Source organism: Rhipicephalus sanguineus, chromosome 7 (assembly GCF_013339695.2).
Source record: "Rhipicephalus sanguineus isolate Rsan-2018 chromosome 7, BIME_Rsan_1.4, whole genome shotgun sequence".
In the NCBI taxonomy this organism is placed as follows: Eukaryota; Metazoa; Arthropoda; class Arachnida; order Ixodida; family Ixodidae; genus Rhipicephalus; species Rhipicephalus sanguineus.
In genome coordinates, this window is record NC_051182.1 from 84188343 (window position 1) to 84204870 (window position 16528).

At 46.3% G+C, this 16528-nt stretch overlaps 1 protein-coding gene across 1 annotated transcript in view; it reads right to left on the reverse strand.

The window, feature by feature from the left end:
- Positions 1-243: 243 nt before the first annotated feature.
- The window catches only part of LOC119399574 (RNA polymerase II subunit A C-terminal domain phosphatase), a 43443-nt gene continuing 27158 nt past the window's right edge, over positions 244-16528 (reverse strand). The window contains exons 10-11 of the mRNA XM_037666379.2: positions 11266-11450; positions 244-800 (exon numbers count right to left, since the gene is read on the reverse strand). Of these exons, the coding sequence (XP_037522307.1) occupies positions 308-800; positions 11266-11450 (678 nt within the window). The 3' untranslated portion in view covers positions 244-307. The remainder of the gene's footprint in view (positions 801-11265; positions 11451-16528) is intronic.

Genomic DNA, 16528 nt, shown 5'->3' on the forward strand with positions numbered 1-16528 from the left:
GAATCTGCCTTGATCGATACTTGAGCATCAAATAAAAAAAAATAAGAGTTGCAAATTTGCATATGTACATGCAAAGTGTCATCATTTTACAAACAAAAAGCATGTGAACTTCTCACAGCTCCTAAAGTCACTTAAAACATGTATCAGAACAAACAAAAATTCACAGCCTTTAAATAAAGAAGGTATACTTCTGCACAGCACCATTTTTTCTTAAAATCTTTTTTTTTTTTCAGACTTTACTAGCTACGGCATAATCACATCACAAGCAGGCGCCAAAGATACATGCAGTTGCATTGTCACAAAGGTCTCAAAGACCCAGAAATTCCCTTTCCACTGCTGCGGCCATCTCCTCATCGACCGACCCGACTGAACCGTTTGACCACTCGTCTGTGGACCTCTCTGTGTTTGACCGATCACTGTCCTCCGGCAGTTCACTCCTCGGAAACTTTGGTGGTTGCGATGCTTCCTCATCTTCAGTCAGACATTCGCGCCCTCTTTTCCGGCGCCGTCGCTTGCTCCATCCGCGCGGACACTCGCCCCCCGAGAGCGACTCCGCTGACGACTCGGTCTCTGAGTTATTCTTTGTAGTACCACCCAGCATGCAAGAGTCCTGGCTCGACTCTTCGTCTTGCGTCTTTTCCGCGTTCTCTTTGCTCTGTTCTACGTCGTCATCATCGTCGCCGCTGCATTCGTCCTCAACTTCGCGGTCCATCTCCAGAAGTTGCTCTGACGACATGCTCAGGTACGGATTTGCCTTTTCGTCGAGTTGCGGGTGGTCGTTTTTGCTGGATGACGCTGTGCTGCATGAAGGTAGCAAAAATGTAGAATTCAATTAAAGGATCAGCGAGATAGTTCTATGCTTTCTTTCGCTTTATTGCCTGCTAGATCCGTACAACTGTAACTAATCATTGATTGAGTAATATGGTTGCCTGGCATTTGCTGCTTTCTGAATTGTAAGGGTCTCGACTCAGACAGCCTTGGCAACAAACTGAACAGGAGAGCTTACTTTTCATTCGCTTTGCCAAAAAAAACGGGAGTATTTTTCCAAACATCAGAGTGCCAAATTACATCAAAGACAATACTAGCTAACTTGAGCGAGTGCAAGCTAATATTTTACTGACAACACCTTCACTCCATCTCATTCTGTACCATGTCAGCAGTAGCTAAAAAGAATTCCTCATTTACTGTACATATTCAAGAACTCTGACTCTGCGTATAATTGGCTTTCACTGAGGTTGACTGCTCAGCAGGCAAGCAACGCCTAGGGTGACCCCAACGGCTTCACCGTATATTATGGCAATACTAGGCCACACTAAATGCACTAGACACATAATCGCCTCCTGAGAATATTATTCTTTAGTCTGCCTTAGTAAAATTTCAGAGTGAAAGTGGGAGCTCCGAGTGAATATCGACCAGAATGACACAATTCTTGTGCACCATATTTTATCATAAAACTGCTCTGAAAAAAGGCCTGCACAGTGCAATTGCATGCAGAACCCAAACCACGTATGTGGCACATACAACAGCTTACTGCGAGAATTAGCACCAGTGCCATTGCAACTATGAGATGTTCACAACAGAAGCTATCAGGCTAAAGCCTTAGATGCCTAAACAAAGGCAAAAATAAACATGGCTGATCACTCTGTCATAGGAATCGGTATAACACGGAAGTGAAACGTGTCTTCACAGACGTAGTTGAGCATTTGTTGTGCATTCTTTCGCCCCAAGTGCAAAGGAATGAATGCTACAGCAACAAATTGTAATGTCACGCGAAGAACGGCAAGCAGCTCGAAACTTGCAACGGACTGCGCAAGCAGAAAGGGTGCACTGTACGAACATACACAGGATGAGCGCGAACTTCCACAGTTGTAACTTATTTCTGTGTGAGCAGCGCGCTCCTTTCGCAAAAGCGGCCGCTGCAGCGAGCGAAGTGACCTTCGTTCCGCCCACGAGCGACCACGCCCTGTAGAGGCGTGCGCTCATACGCATGGGGCGACGACCTTTAAAGCGCGCTCTTCGAGCCCTTCGCACCATCTCACTAGTGATAACGAAAACACGCTGATGTACCACCGATATCTGAGTACCACCACCGGCAAATGCTGTATATAAATAGCTCGCCGTTAGTGTGGCAAGGAATGTGCCGTTTGTGGCTGAATCGTTTCGCGCCCTGCGCTGCGGAGCGAGAGGTCCTAAGTTCGACTCCCGGTGACGGAAATTTTTCTTCTGGTTTTTTGTTTTCTTTGCCAACTGTTAGTCTCTATATTTTACAACGTCATATCCGTGCCGGAAATACGTCAGTGTAGCCGTGGTGGACCCCAACATAAAATACTTTCGTGTTAAAGGTGACCGTCGGCATCTACACAAGTGATGTAAAAAATCATCAACATGTGGTGGCGTCGCCCTATGACGTCATGGAAGTAAATAAGGTAATATTAGTCATTGAAGAGAAAAAGACAACTGCATGTCTGCACAAAAAATAAACTATGTTGTGAGCACATCAGACCCCAGAATGTAAAACGCACAACAGAGGGAGCTGAAAGCTTGTGCAAGTGCCCAAAATACTGAATATGAAACATTTACCGAAGTAACACCAAGCTATTCATTCGACGCGATAAGGGCACGAGGTACAGGTGGGAGTACATTCCTGCATGAAGTGGAACAGTGGAAGCCAGTGGAGCAGCTAGCAGTGACTGGGTGCCATGACAATGTACAACAGCCGTAGCTTGACCGGTGGACGGAAGACTGCCCGTGATCCCCATGTTTCAGAAGACGCTGATCAGATGGATGTCGGAATCAGATGCTCATGTCCAAGTGGGAGCCTGCTGTGGTGACAGGATTAGAGCTCGAGTGGCCACTATTTGCATGCCCATCATGCCAGGCCCAGTTACGGCTGTCACTCTCACCCGCGTCTCCCCAAATCTCCCTCTTTCTCTTCGGAAACACTCTGGTGTGCACCTCTCACATCACTAAGTGTCACAGGCACAGTGTGTCATATTAGCCTTTTTAACAACCTTCTGTCAGTGATGGAAGCGACATTTTGATTTTCGGAGCAGATTCTGGAGCAGAAAAAATGGTGCTTGGAGCAGCTATTGGTGTTTTCGTAGCAGATCGCAAAATATTCCAAATGACTCCTGGAGTTTAAAGCATCATTTAAGTATCTCATAAATATTAATATTTATTGCACATATAATAATCACCTTAAACTGCAAGAAACGAATAATTAAGCAGATGGGTGGTCATTGAACAGAAACTAAGATGAGTAACATATATTTAAAATACCAGTACTTGTGGCAGAAATGATATAAAAGTGATAAAGCTGAGCATCAAATTACAAAATAAAGCCACAATCACATGTATCTATTGCCAAAGCAGCAGTTTATAATCGGTACGAGTTGAATATGTTATTTTCATATTTTGCCAAAATAGCCAGCACTGAAAATTTCAAAACTAAAATAGGCTAAATGAGCTATACACTTGAAATGCCAGTTCTTGTGGCATAAATGAGGTCAAAGCTGATAAAGTGCAAAATGTAATCAGTCACACATCAAAATCATCACGGCAACAGTTAGTAATCGTTATGATAATGAACTAATCTCACACACATTTTACCAAAATAGTCTGCTTGTCAGGTACAAATATACAACTAAATCAAATATAAAGGGTGCTTCAAGAAATGTGCCTGAAAATCCTCAGAAATATGGAAAATGAGATATTTTCACGCTGCCTTCATAATTACTTTTTCTGTGTCAGCAGACATCTTAAGCTGAATAGAGGCATCAATTACAACAGGAAGAAAATTACGGTAACTTTTTAATTAGAAGAGAGGGGTGGTCGAGTCAAATGGGAAAATTGCAGCCCTTTCCACGAAAGGCATGTTGCCACTTTCAGATTTCACACAAAAAGCAGCCGCTGGCAATTATTAGCCAGTAATGAAACATGACAAATTTCACCGGTGAAACCGGAACAAGGAAGAGCGCAACAGCCACACTTTTCCAAGATGTCTAGAATGAGCAAGCATCGTTGTACCAACCATCGATTCACTTCGCTTTGTGGTTGTGTGGGTTTCTTTTGCGATTAGACCACCTAGGGCGTACGTACGTTAACAAATGCAGAAGAACTAACACGTCTGCAATTGCCGTCATGAACAGTGACATCATTCTGATCGTCTGCTAGTTGCACTCATTGGAGATTTGGTTTTGGTTTCGCCAGTGAATTTGGTTGAATTTCATTGCTCCGCAATAATTACCGGAGGCCGATTTCTCAAAATCTCAAAGCGGCAATGGCCTTTTCGCAGGAAGGGACAGAAATTCTCCCATTTGAATCGACCGTCTCTCTTCGCTAATTAAAAAGTAATTTATTTTATTTTATTAATGTCGTAATTACTGTGTCTGGTCATCACGTCTCCCACCACAGAAAAAGTAAGTATGAAGGCAGTGAGCAAATATTCCATTTCCCTTATTTTTAAGGATTTTCAGACACATTTCTTGAAACACCCTTATATCGACAATGCCGGTATACATTAGCATTGTCAATGTCCTAGTGTACAGCTAGTATACAAGCTGCATTCTATATGACAGTACAGTCAAACCTCGTTAATACGTACCCGCTTTAAGCGTACTAACGATTAAAACGTAGTTGCGATGAATCCCCGACCGAGTCTCATAGAGCCTAATGCATTCGCTGACCGCTTAAGCCGTAGTGCTTAGTCCTACGCCTACCGGTTAATGCGTACCCTGCGTACCGCGATAAGCTTTTGTGCCATAAAATTTTACTGCGTCGCTGAACTTACCGACCCCCAAATGTGCCGCCAAAGATTTTCCGTCTTCGAGAAGCGCGTAGATCGGTCGATCGCTGATTCCGACTTCCGCGCGATTGCGACGACGCTTTTGCGAGTAAGCACCGGGAAAGAACGAAGGTGAGGTGGCGGCCACCGACGAACGCGCTACCATGACTTAGCGCCGACAACCTTATCACAATAAGTATCTTTAAGATATCTGCTCGGGCCCGCGTGCGGCGCAGCACTACTTTAAGCCTACTGCACGTTTTTAATAGGCGACAATCTGAACGCGCTGGGCTGCCGATCGCTGCCCGCCTCGTTGTGCGGGGCCGTGTTCAAGTGCGCGCCGCTTTGTAGAAACGAAAGCAGCTCGCTGTTGCGGAGTTGGGCGTTGCTGGTCGCGGGATACGAGAAACCTCTTTGCATTGACGCTATCACGCTAAACGCACGCGTGCCGTACAGCAAGCGTAGCGCTGTTGTAACCATACTGCACGCTTTTATTGGGCGACTACCCAAACGCGCTTCCGTCCTCTGCCAGCACCGCTAGAGCGTCGCAGAGTGCGTATCGCTTGCAGGAAGTTCGTCATCGCCGCGTTAACTGAACAAGCTACTCGCCGCATCTGTGCACGGTCTGGAGTGAAGTGGGTACGAAGAACACTCCCACGACAAATGCGCGCGTGCAGGGCAGCAAGCGGCCCGGCAGTGACGGCGTGAGCCGAGAAGGCCACGCGCTGCACGCAACTATCCAGGAGACGATCGACTCCACGCAGCCGTACCTCGTTTCACTGAAACTGTGTCAGTTTTCGTTTCGTAGCAGATCGCGGTACAGACGCACACACACATAGCCGACACTGTCCGTTCCGTCGCTATGTCGATCACTGCGTATACCGGACCCTGTAATAGTTCCGAAATGCTCCTTGGCGTCGCCACCGCGCGCTATGGGCACTACCGGACGGTCGTGCGAGAGTGCCAGAATCGTTTCTCCACTTTGGCAAAAACAAAGAAAAGGCTTTGCAGTGGGTACTTTAGGCAATATTTGCTGTGGCACTGTATATATTTCTTTGCTGGCGGCGATGGCCTTCGCGAGGAGATGCAAATTTTTACTTGGTGGTTAATGCGTACTACCGTTTAATGCGTAGTTATGCGGCGTTCCCGGCAGGTACACATTAACGAGGTTCCACTGTTACAGCTTATTTTTGTTTTCGTTTAGGATCGCTGGATGGTCACACGGTTAAAGTTCACTGTTTCTTGTTCCCCAATGCCATTTTAGAGCAGGTTTGGAGCAGTTACTAACAAATAGTATTACACTTTGGAGCAGCATGGAGCAGCATTTCTCTTTCGGAGCAGTTTGGAGCAATTGGAGCAGCATTTCCATCACTGTTCTGTTGAGAGTGTTCATGCCAAAAATTGGAGTCCTCGTTGTCGTCGCCCTCTCATTATTTTCGAAAGGCACCGAACTCTCGCACATTGTCACAAAACGGAATGCAGGCGGTGGTCTATAAACAGCGATAAATCGCTCTCTGAAAGTAATGGTGATGAACAGAAATACATCTTGTTGTCTTTGGGTAAGCGAACAAACTGCAAAGTGCCGTAGAGGAAGGTTAAGGGGAGACAGAGTGGATAGGAGAGGAGTAAACAGAGAGTGGAAGCAGCGGTTGCTTCAAAAGTTGCAATGGTCTTTGGGGCGTGCTGTAATTTAACTGGCTAATAGCCCTCTCACAGAGGCAAACATGAGTGCACTCGAGCCAGTGCACTTCGTCTCTAGTGTCAGTTGCACACGGTCGCGTGGGAACGCTTAGTGACCCTCGCCACAAAATGCACTTGCCAGCAAGTGCACTCGCCAAATTCACTTCGCTGCATCAAGGTGTGCAGCCTCGGAAGCAGGGTGATTCCACAAAAGATCGAACATGCCTGTCCGGTCGCATTTTTTGTTTTGCCTGGATTTTTTACATGTTATGTGGGCACATTCAAACAGGCACGGAACCAAACATTTTATTTCCAGGAAACGCTCCCAGCGCGCCAAAAAAATATTTGAAGGTGGCGGCACGGGCCTCCTGTTTCTGCTCATTGCAATGTTTTCGGATTTCGCGGCTGAATTTAACGCGAACTATAAATGATGTGTCGAAAAAATTTTTTGTTTGTTTTAATAAGCATTACTGTGAATTACATCCATTCTTTTTTTGTGCCGTTCTCAAAAGGAAGGAAATGTGAAAAAATGGCAAACACGGCCGAAATCAAAAAAGTGTGCCAAGTTTGAGGCGCCTTGGCGCCTTTCCTATTTCAAACAGAAACTTCAAAACATTGTCAAATATAGAAAAGAGCCTTTGAACATTTATACGGAAGATCATTTTCCTAAGGGCAGCGTGAAAAAGAAAAAAATTGTTAAAGAAGCGAGTTTTTTCAAAAAATAAAATAAAAAAATCTCCGGTCTCAATTTTGACGGCAATTTTTTATCGAAGAGCGCTCATGTCAGTGAACACACGGATCTAATATAATATGTCCTCATTTGCTTTGTTCACGAGATATAACGCGCCAAATTGACCCTTGCTGTGTGTGCTCACTTCAGTTTGACTGATGGTTGTTATCAGCTTGCGTTGTGCATAAATCTCACTTTGAATTATTCTGCTGCAGTAAAAACCTTGCTCTGGTGGCTTTTTGTCAAGAAAAATGTATTCTCAAACTTTATTTGTGTCTAGCGTGTGCGAAAGTGGGCTGATGCCGCACTCTAAAGGGCTAACGTGTACGCAGTTTGCAGCCTACAACCTCGCCTACAAGCATCAGAGGAAAGGTGGGCGCCCCTGTTCAAGATATCAATCGCTTCCTCTTCCTGAAGAAATGCCTGGTCTACCGAATCGCAGTTAGACATAGACAGGTTTTTCTTGAGGTGCGTAAAACATTGCTGCGATATTCGCGACGAGTGCGGCGCGCTATCGTAATCTGATGACTGAGCTTCCGCTTGCAGCTGCCCAACTAAAGCGTTCTAAATTATCGTCGACCCATGAACACAGAACGAGTGCGAACGCGTCACTAAGTAGCGCAGTTTTCGACAGCCACGACCTCGCGAGGCACAAGCAGCAGACGACAATCCCGAAGCAAGCATCACGGCAGAAGCAGCCAAAACATGCGCTTTTTGTACGCTTGTTACTGAATGGAGGAGCCAGCTGAAACGGAGAACTTGAACACGGGAGAAATGCTCTTTACGACTAGCCCAAAATGGTGGCGCCTGGTTGCGCCGTTGCCGAGGTATAATTTTGAAAAATGCTTTTTTTTTTTTGCTATTGCAATTTTCGCCAAGTCGGCAGACGCAAAAAAAAAATTTTATAGCACTTCTACGTAGTTTTAATTGAAGATACTCTGGAATCAGATAGAAAATGGGCTACAGAAACTGAAAATGCGATTTTCCAAAAATCGCATTTATTTTTGGTCCCCCGTTAAAATTAAGACCACGCTTGTGACTCGTAATTCTCTCCGGTTATAACAGACCCATTGAGCGTTTACATATAAGTCTGTTGTAACAGTACTTGGATTTTACATACTCCCTTTACTACAGACCAAAATCCTCTTCACTATGAAGGTCTGTTGTAATGAGGTTATACTGTATAGCACAAACAAAGGGTACCTGTTTAACAGAATTAGCATGTACTTTAAACAGCCAGATCCGGTCATGCACGGACTAGTCAGAATCACTGGTCAAGAAGTCTGACTGGGAATCATTGCCACAACCGCTGTCACTGCCCTCCTAAAACAGTTCCGCCAAGCGTATTCCTCAGTTCCGCCGAGTGCATTCAACAGCCCTGTCTTCTTGAAGCTCTTTGTCGACATTGCAGGGAGAAATGAGGTCTCACGGCACGGCGATACGGGTGGACCTAAGCTCTCGCACATATTTGAAAAGGTATTCTTCAACAGCAGAGGACCTGGCCGAGAGGACGCAAGTGTTCACCGATGGGTCCGTCCTGCAGGATTGCTCCGCCACGGCCGCCTGCATAGTCCCTCAGCTCAGCTCGGAACGACAGTGCCGCTTGCGATACTGTGCGTCCTCGACAACAGCTGAGCTAGTCGGGCTCTAGCTGGCTGTCAACCTCCTGCACAATTCGCTGGCCGTCACTAGCTCAGCAATCTTCTGCGACTCGAAACCTGCCCTGCGACAGCTCGCCGCTCTCAGCCTGCTGGCCCTCCAGGAACACGGCTGTCATGTGGTCCTTCAGTGGCTCCCTTCACATGTCGGCATCGCGGGCAACGAGGCTGCAGACGAACTTGCAAAACGAGCACACTCCTCCGAGACTTCGCTGACGGATTACGCCAGGTCGTTCGACTCGGCACGCAACAACCTTCGCCGGGAGCTTGTGCGCGAGCATCCCGACGCACGGGTCGCCTCCGGACACCCCCCTCCTCCCATCCCAGCCACTGGTTTCACTCGCCGCGAGCGCGCGCTTCTTCTTGCCCTGAGGACCGGTTCTGTGTGGCCCGCAGAACGCAGGCATCGTCTTCGCGGCGCCGCTGCACCGAACTGCACCGATTGCGGCGCGATCGAAACCCTGTGCCACCTATTGTTTGACTGTCCGTCTCTCAACACTGCGCGGAAGCGGCTCGCCATGAAGTACCGCCTCGTCGGACTGCCGTGTGCGACCCTACAGGACTTGCTCCATCCCACCGGCCACGTACACCGTCGCCGATCAGCCCTTGCGGCCCTACTAGCTTTTCTCGAGGATGCCGGCCTAGTCGAACGAATTTTCTAGCCGCTCACCACGGTGACTCGGACGCCCGTTCTCCTGCCCCCCCCCACCCCCTCACTGTTTTTTTTTTCCACTCATACCTTTCTTTTTCTTCTTTTACCATACTCTTTTCACTCTCACTGTCCCTTTAAGGAGACACTGGTCTGGGAGGCGGAAAAATTTTGAAAAAAACAATTTTCTGAAATATTTTTTTTTTTATAATCTAGAAGGTCTAAAAAAGTCATTTCCAAAATATTACAGACATGTAATGCATACTTGTCGAGTTATTTGGTCTTGAAGTCAGTTTCATGACCATTTTTGCTCACCAAAGCACCTCAAAAAGTCCCATTCAATAGCGCATCGTGCAGGAACCACATTAAGTAACACAGCCATTTTGGTCTCATTTGAAACACACACTTTTCTATTAGCTGTTCCTAGCACAAGAACGCTTTTCATATAGCAGAGGCGAAGCCATTGCGCTTTAAAAAAAAAATGTGCTCGCACAGCATTGGTACATTTCTATCACACGGGGTAAATTATTCCTTCCATCTTGGATGCTTGAGGATGCTTCTGCTAGACAGCGGTGCATCGTCACATTGTCCGCCATTTTGCGGAGATGCCTAATTGATGACAGTGCAATGGCAGGTAGTCGTTAGAAGTTCAGAATTGCTCATGCATTCGGGAGGAAGTGATATTGGCAGCTGCAAGAATGCAGCATATCACCAGCGAGACCAGAGTGAAAAGAAACCATACTAAGAAGAATAATGATGACTATGTTCCTGGTGGCTTCTACTATCCTAAGAACACCAACTCAGGCCTTTTCCAGTTCAAAATAAGTGCCCACCATGTTTCTAAACTTCTTTTCTCATTTTCTCAAAACCACATTTTTCATCACATTATAGGCTGTTGCCCACAATATCTTTTGATGTAGCGGTCAGATTTTGATAATTTTTGCGGTATTTGAAAGCTTATGCATTGATTAGTGCAAGAAAACCAAGAAATTACAATATTTTTATTAATAACTGCGATTTAATTAGCAGTAAAACTAAGCAACAATTTCTGATTTCTCATTAGTGTACTTGTTAAGGCCATAACTTTTGAATGGATACAGCTAAAAATTAAGTTATGGTTATGTTGCACTCTATGGTCTTTATAGGATGCAGTGATATCAAATTCATAAAGGTATTTTGTGAGAAAGCTGTCAAAAGTCTGGGCAGAATGTAAGTGTATGGAACAGTCAATATCTTACAATCCGTGCACGATAGACAAAAAGTAATTGCATATTTGTTTTCAGCAGTCGAAAATACATATTGTGTGTAAATTTCAGCCAGAAATACTAAAAATTGAGACAAGCAATTTTCAGACCAGTGTCTCCCCTTAATCCCCAATCCCTCGTGAGTGCATCGGTTGAGGTGTCCTCACTTGAGAGACAGTTATCGTGCACTCCACACACAATTTCCATTTTCATTTCCTTCTTCCTTTTAAGTATCACCTCCCCCCCCCCCAATCTATTGAAACGGCTCAGACGCCACGCGTGCCATCTGTGCCGTCAGGACAAATGAAGAAATGCATAAACAATACATGTTGTGCTACTGAATTATGAATCACCACTGTCATTTTCAAAGTGCATTCATTTTCTAATGTAGCAGTGTGCTGTCAACGTGACACATATTAGGCATAAGTGCACTGGCTCATAATGACACTAATTTTGCCAGTGTGACAGGGGTGTAAGATTTCATGACAAATTCTGCACTCAAGTTTGTAGAACTTACTCACCAGGTCCACTCTTCCGAGGCCGCCAGCGTCGGTGAGCTGCCGGCTGCTGCCGCCTGTGGCCCAGAGCCCGCGGTGCGCTCCCTGTCCCGCCATATCCTCTTCCCGGTCACCGCGTCATACACGGGAGATTCGGCCGGCTGCTCAACTTGCTTGTCGTGCAGCAGGGCTACTTCAGCCACAGGCTCCTAGGTAATAAAAGAGAGAAAGGAGTTACGAGGGATGCTTAGAACTTCTTAAGTGGGCCATAACACCTGATTTTCAATCACAACCTGTGGTATGTGGGTTAAACCCTGTGCGTTCACAAATGAGCCAGTGAAATTTTAGCGCATTTGGTCGGGCACCTAATTTATCACTGAATACTTCAATAAAAAGGCCAGCGGCCTGAGAGTCTGGCAACACTGGCGTGCTCGCGAACCGTGACATAAAGAGCTGCTTGCCGTGCGAGTGTCTGCATTCCGGCGAATGATTGTTTTGTGGTGAGCTGCGCGTGCTATCGAGCTATCTCAGATTTCTTCAGCTTGGCATTCAAGTTGAATGATTTGCTGAAGATGAAACTTTGGTAGAAAATGACAGCTCCACTACGTGCAGCACATGACGTCGGACACACCGTGCCAAAATGGCAGTCACCGGCAGTGGGTGAGTTTTAGAGCCAGCGATTTCTAGGGCTTATATTGCACTGAAATATTCATTTACAGTCCATTTTTCATATATGTATAGGCATAACAAACTCTTTACTTTTATTATTTGCCGAAAACCGCAAATTGTTGGGTGACGGTGTCATGTCCCATTTAAGAATGTGAAGGTGAAAGCCTAGTCGGATCCATAGCGATGTGGAATGAAGCTTTGAACCCATGCAACGAAGTATAGTCACAGTGCAATGGAGGTTTTCGAAATACAGCAGCAGTACAAGAACCAAAAACTTAGCGAGCAGAAGCAGTCAAATTGGTCCCGGCCCCAACGAGAAGCGAAGGCTACTCATGCATCTCTCCCCCCCCCCCCCCCCCACATCTAGATCAGGCATGCTGGGCAGGGACATCGCCACAAGACCGATGAGGAGCATGTGTGTCACCCTTCTTCGCGGCCCTACTGCAGCGCAGCTCACACGAACGGTGCAAATACGAAGTGGACATGCATCTTGCTGTGCGCTCACATATTGTTTTTTTAAGGCTCATGTCGCATGGTCATGCAGTGGTCAATACAAGCTTAAAACACGGCTAACATTGCTCAACACCAGTGCAAAATAAACAAACAAGGTCTAAAATAATACAGTAGATTCCCGCTGATATGTTTTGGAAGAAACTGTAAGAAATAAACGTACGAGCCGGGAAATGCAAGAGCCGAGAAACAGGAAAAAAGAAAAAGTATTTAGTGGTACCGAATTTTATTTCAATGCTTACACTCGAAATGATCGTGCAACATTGCCTGGTGCATTCACTCGTGTCCAAGCAGCACGAAATGTTTTCTGAGCACCAGCAGTGTCATATCCTAAGAAATCTAGCGCCACTACGACCGACATCTGGCAACGAATCATTTATGGCGATACCTTCGTAAGCTTGTCGCCGGATGCGTCAGCTACTCCGAGCAATATTGTAGCACTTTTGGCATAGTTTTAGACCCCTGCGCCTCGTAGTAGACGGTTGAACGCTTTGTGAAAGTGAAAGTGCCCCTCAAAGCGATCGTCGAAGAAGATGACCCCTGCTCCACCAACTCCTAAATTTTGTTACTGGCGCACGCATTGGCGCACTCAGGCACGACCTAGTCGACGGATAGAAACGCAGAGCTGGGAATGCCGTCGTCCACAGAAATGTAATCAACGTATGCGATTCTTTTGGCACCAACAGTGGTAGGCATGAAAGGACTAAGCACACGCAACACGACCACTGCGACGAGTCTGACCGCGAAGTGCGAAAACAACACGAACTCCAAACCAGCTCCAACACCGACAAATAAGGATGATGATGAGTCCACACCAATGTGATTGTGGAAGCAAACGCTAACTTTGAAGCACTTATTTTCGCGAGCAATTAGGCCATGGACGCCATCTCTGCAATACGGATCTCGAAGGCTATGTTTTCGTTCGTGGCAATCGAAAGTACCTGCTTCCGTCTCATACGGCTATTACGGTCAAATCAAGCCATGCTACGTGAAAAGCCAACATGGCCGCTCTCTTCCGTGGTTGCTCGGCCAGCTTGGAGTGCACTTCGCGACGTATGATACAGGAACGGTTCCACAGTTGGGACGTAACAGCGGGGTTTCCGACACATTGGATCCTGTGGAAGCTATGCTGGGACCGGTGGAAAACGACGTAGCAGCCGGGAAAAACACAACAGTGAGGAATGTAACAGCGGGGTTCCACTGTATAAACTACAGAAATAACCAAGAACTAATCGCAATAATTTACCTAAAATCGCAAAAAAACCGCTTCCGAAACATCCGGCTGACACCCGTGTCATGCAAGAGAGGGTGCCAATGCCTCGGCGAGCGCGCGACTCCCAAGAGAATCACTGGATTTACCATGCTATGCACTTCCTCAGGTTTCATGGTAGTGGAGCTGCATTAAAGGGACACTAAAGGCAAATAACAATTTATGTTAGAGTGAAAGCCCAATGTATGACAACTTCTAAAACGGCAATATTATCAACAGCAGTGCCCTACTTACCGAGAAATTAAGCTAGATGTATCACATGATGAGCGCCACGAGTGGGACATTTTCGAAGTGATCCCGATGACGTAGGGAAGTCGGCCTACAATAAATCACTAGTAATCAAACTAGCAGCAGTAAAAAAAGAAGATTCCGAGCATCAAAAGACGTAACAAAATGCTGTTTGTTCGTTTCCGCTTGATTCATGGAAAACAAAACATCCGTGGCGTTGCCATGGGGAACGGCGCGCGTGGTTCAAAGGTTCCGTTTTCGCCGAGCTGTGCCTCGCCCGTCTCAGTGGTAGTTTCGGGATCGCGTACTGCCGTGCGTATTTTGCGCGCTCGTGAAGGTCGCTCTGACAGAAAGTTCGACAAAATGCCGCATGCGTGTGATATTGCCGGATGCCCGAATGGTGCACAACGCCAGTGCTGCAGCAAGGAAACCGGTGTGTCTTTTCACTGGGTGCCGCGGAATGAACCCTTACGCTCGAAGTGGCTTAGTGTCATGCCATTGCGCCAGTGTGCTAAACAGTCAAAACCTCTGCGTGTGTGCTCGCTGCACTTTCGTACTGAGGATTACGAGACCAACCGCAACTTGGTGACGGCTTTGAATGTGCCCATCCGAGCAAGTCTGCCGCAGCGCCGTTGTTGCTACTGTGGGTTCCGCTACTTCCGCTCGGCTGCTACTAGTGTCGGCGGCCGCGCAGTAAAAGCGGGCAACGTTGGGCATGGCAGCAGTGACGTACGAGAGTCGTATTTTCAGGCGGGAGATTTGAAGCGCGCTAACGCGATGCGGACCACTAAAAACGTGATTTTATTTCAAAATAAGCACTTCCTTGGCACAAAAGCAGCGCTACGAGGTTTCTGGACCGCTATTTCAACAATCAATGTCGACTTAATTTTGCCTTTAGTGTCCCTTTAAGCGCAGGATTTAAAAATAATAATAATAATAATAATAATAATAATAATAATAATAATAATAATAATAATAATAATAATAATAATAATAATATAATAATAATATTTATTTGCACAACAATGTGAGCCCTCCGATGGCGTACAAGGCTAGACAGAAAGGAAAGACCCTTACGTGCGTGCGTCTGCTAGCCCGTCACTGGGCCTACACAAGAACTTCATAGAGCTACATTGACTGCAGAATTACCACTGGGTTGGAGCAGGATTAGCACTACACTAAGTACTGGATTTCTAACATTTTTTTTTACTTACACAAATGTCGCAAAGGCAACGTTTCTTTGTTTGAAGATCGTGGGACATTCTCTTTAAAATCTTGACAATTTCCTCACTAGGCAGCCACTTCAAACCTTGCACAATTGTCACTGCATCAACTATGTGGTGCAATCGTTCGTTTGCAACACCCAAACAAGCTGGTAGGCCCTTTCAGCAATGTATATGTGCGCTCCTATTTCGTGCAAAAAAATGTAAGAACTAGGCTTGTGCAAATACTCGAGCACTTTGAATATTCGAACGAATACAGTAGAATCTCGATGATACGATCACGGCTAATACGAATTTCGGGATGATACGAATTATTCTGTGGTCCCGGCCAAGGCCCATTAATTTACAATGTGCTTGAGTACGGTTGTTACGAACTGATTTTTGACCCGCGTCGTTTGATACGAATAAACGCCGCCCCACCCAACGTAACGTTGGCCCCACCGACGGCCGCGGAAGATAGCAGCGTGCACTTACGGCGCTGGAATGCGTGCGGCGCCGCCGGTTTGGCAGGTTTGGCACGTTGCCAGCGCCGCCGGCGAGCAGCGCGCGACAGCCTCCAAGATCTGCGTTAGGGTCCCTAGAATATTGGCTAGTCTGCCGTCCGCGGAGGAGAGCGAGCACGCTTACCGAATGATGCGGGTGGTGGCGCTTCGAGCAGTCCTCATGCTGGGGAGCGGCGCTCCGCCGACCAGCTGCGTGTCGCCGAAGCGCAGGCGCACGTTCAGCATAGTTCAGCTAGACCATTTCTTGCAATATTTTTTTTGCTGCAGCGTAATTGTGCCCATGGCAAATACTAACCGGTTCGATTAACAAGTTCTCACGTGCTTTCGTGCGCAAAGGCTTGCTTTGCCGAGGCACATGTATCAATGGAATGCATGGTAGTACGTGTGTAGGTTGTTTCTCAGGTGGAACGGCACCAACTGACATTGAAAGAACCAGTTTACTTTTTTTTTCCAAATATTTTATTGGCATGAGCATCAAAAAAAAAAAACTAAAACAGGGAAACGAAAGTGGTTATCAAAGCAAATAAATATGAAGAGTTGCACAGGTAGGGAAATTACTTACATCTTCTCATTTTCAAATGCTTCAGCTGCTCTTTTTTTGTTGTTCTCTCATTGTTAGTGGGCCTTCACAAAAAAGCGCAGCCGTAGAAGAATGTAAAACTTCACTATTTGGCAAGTAATTTGCTGTGCATGCTCTGTGCATGTTAGTGCAGGCAGCTGTACCCACGTAATGAAATCGGCAAAGTCGAGAATGCTTTGCTCGTGTAGCACACTATTTAATGAGAACTAACAGACAATAATGCCGGGGAAACTATACGGGATGTTATTTGTAGTAATTAGGATATAAATGTGAAGAAAAGTCCCTGCCGGCGGCAAGTTATCTT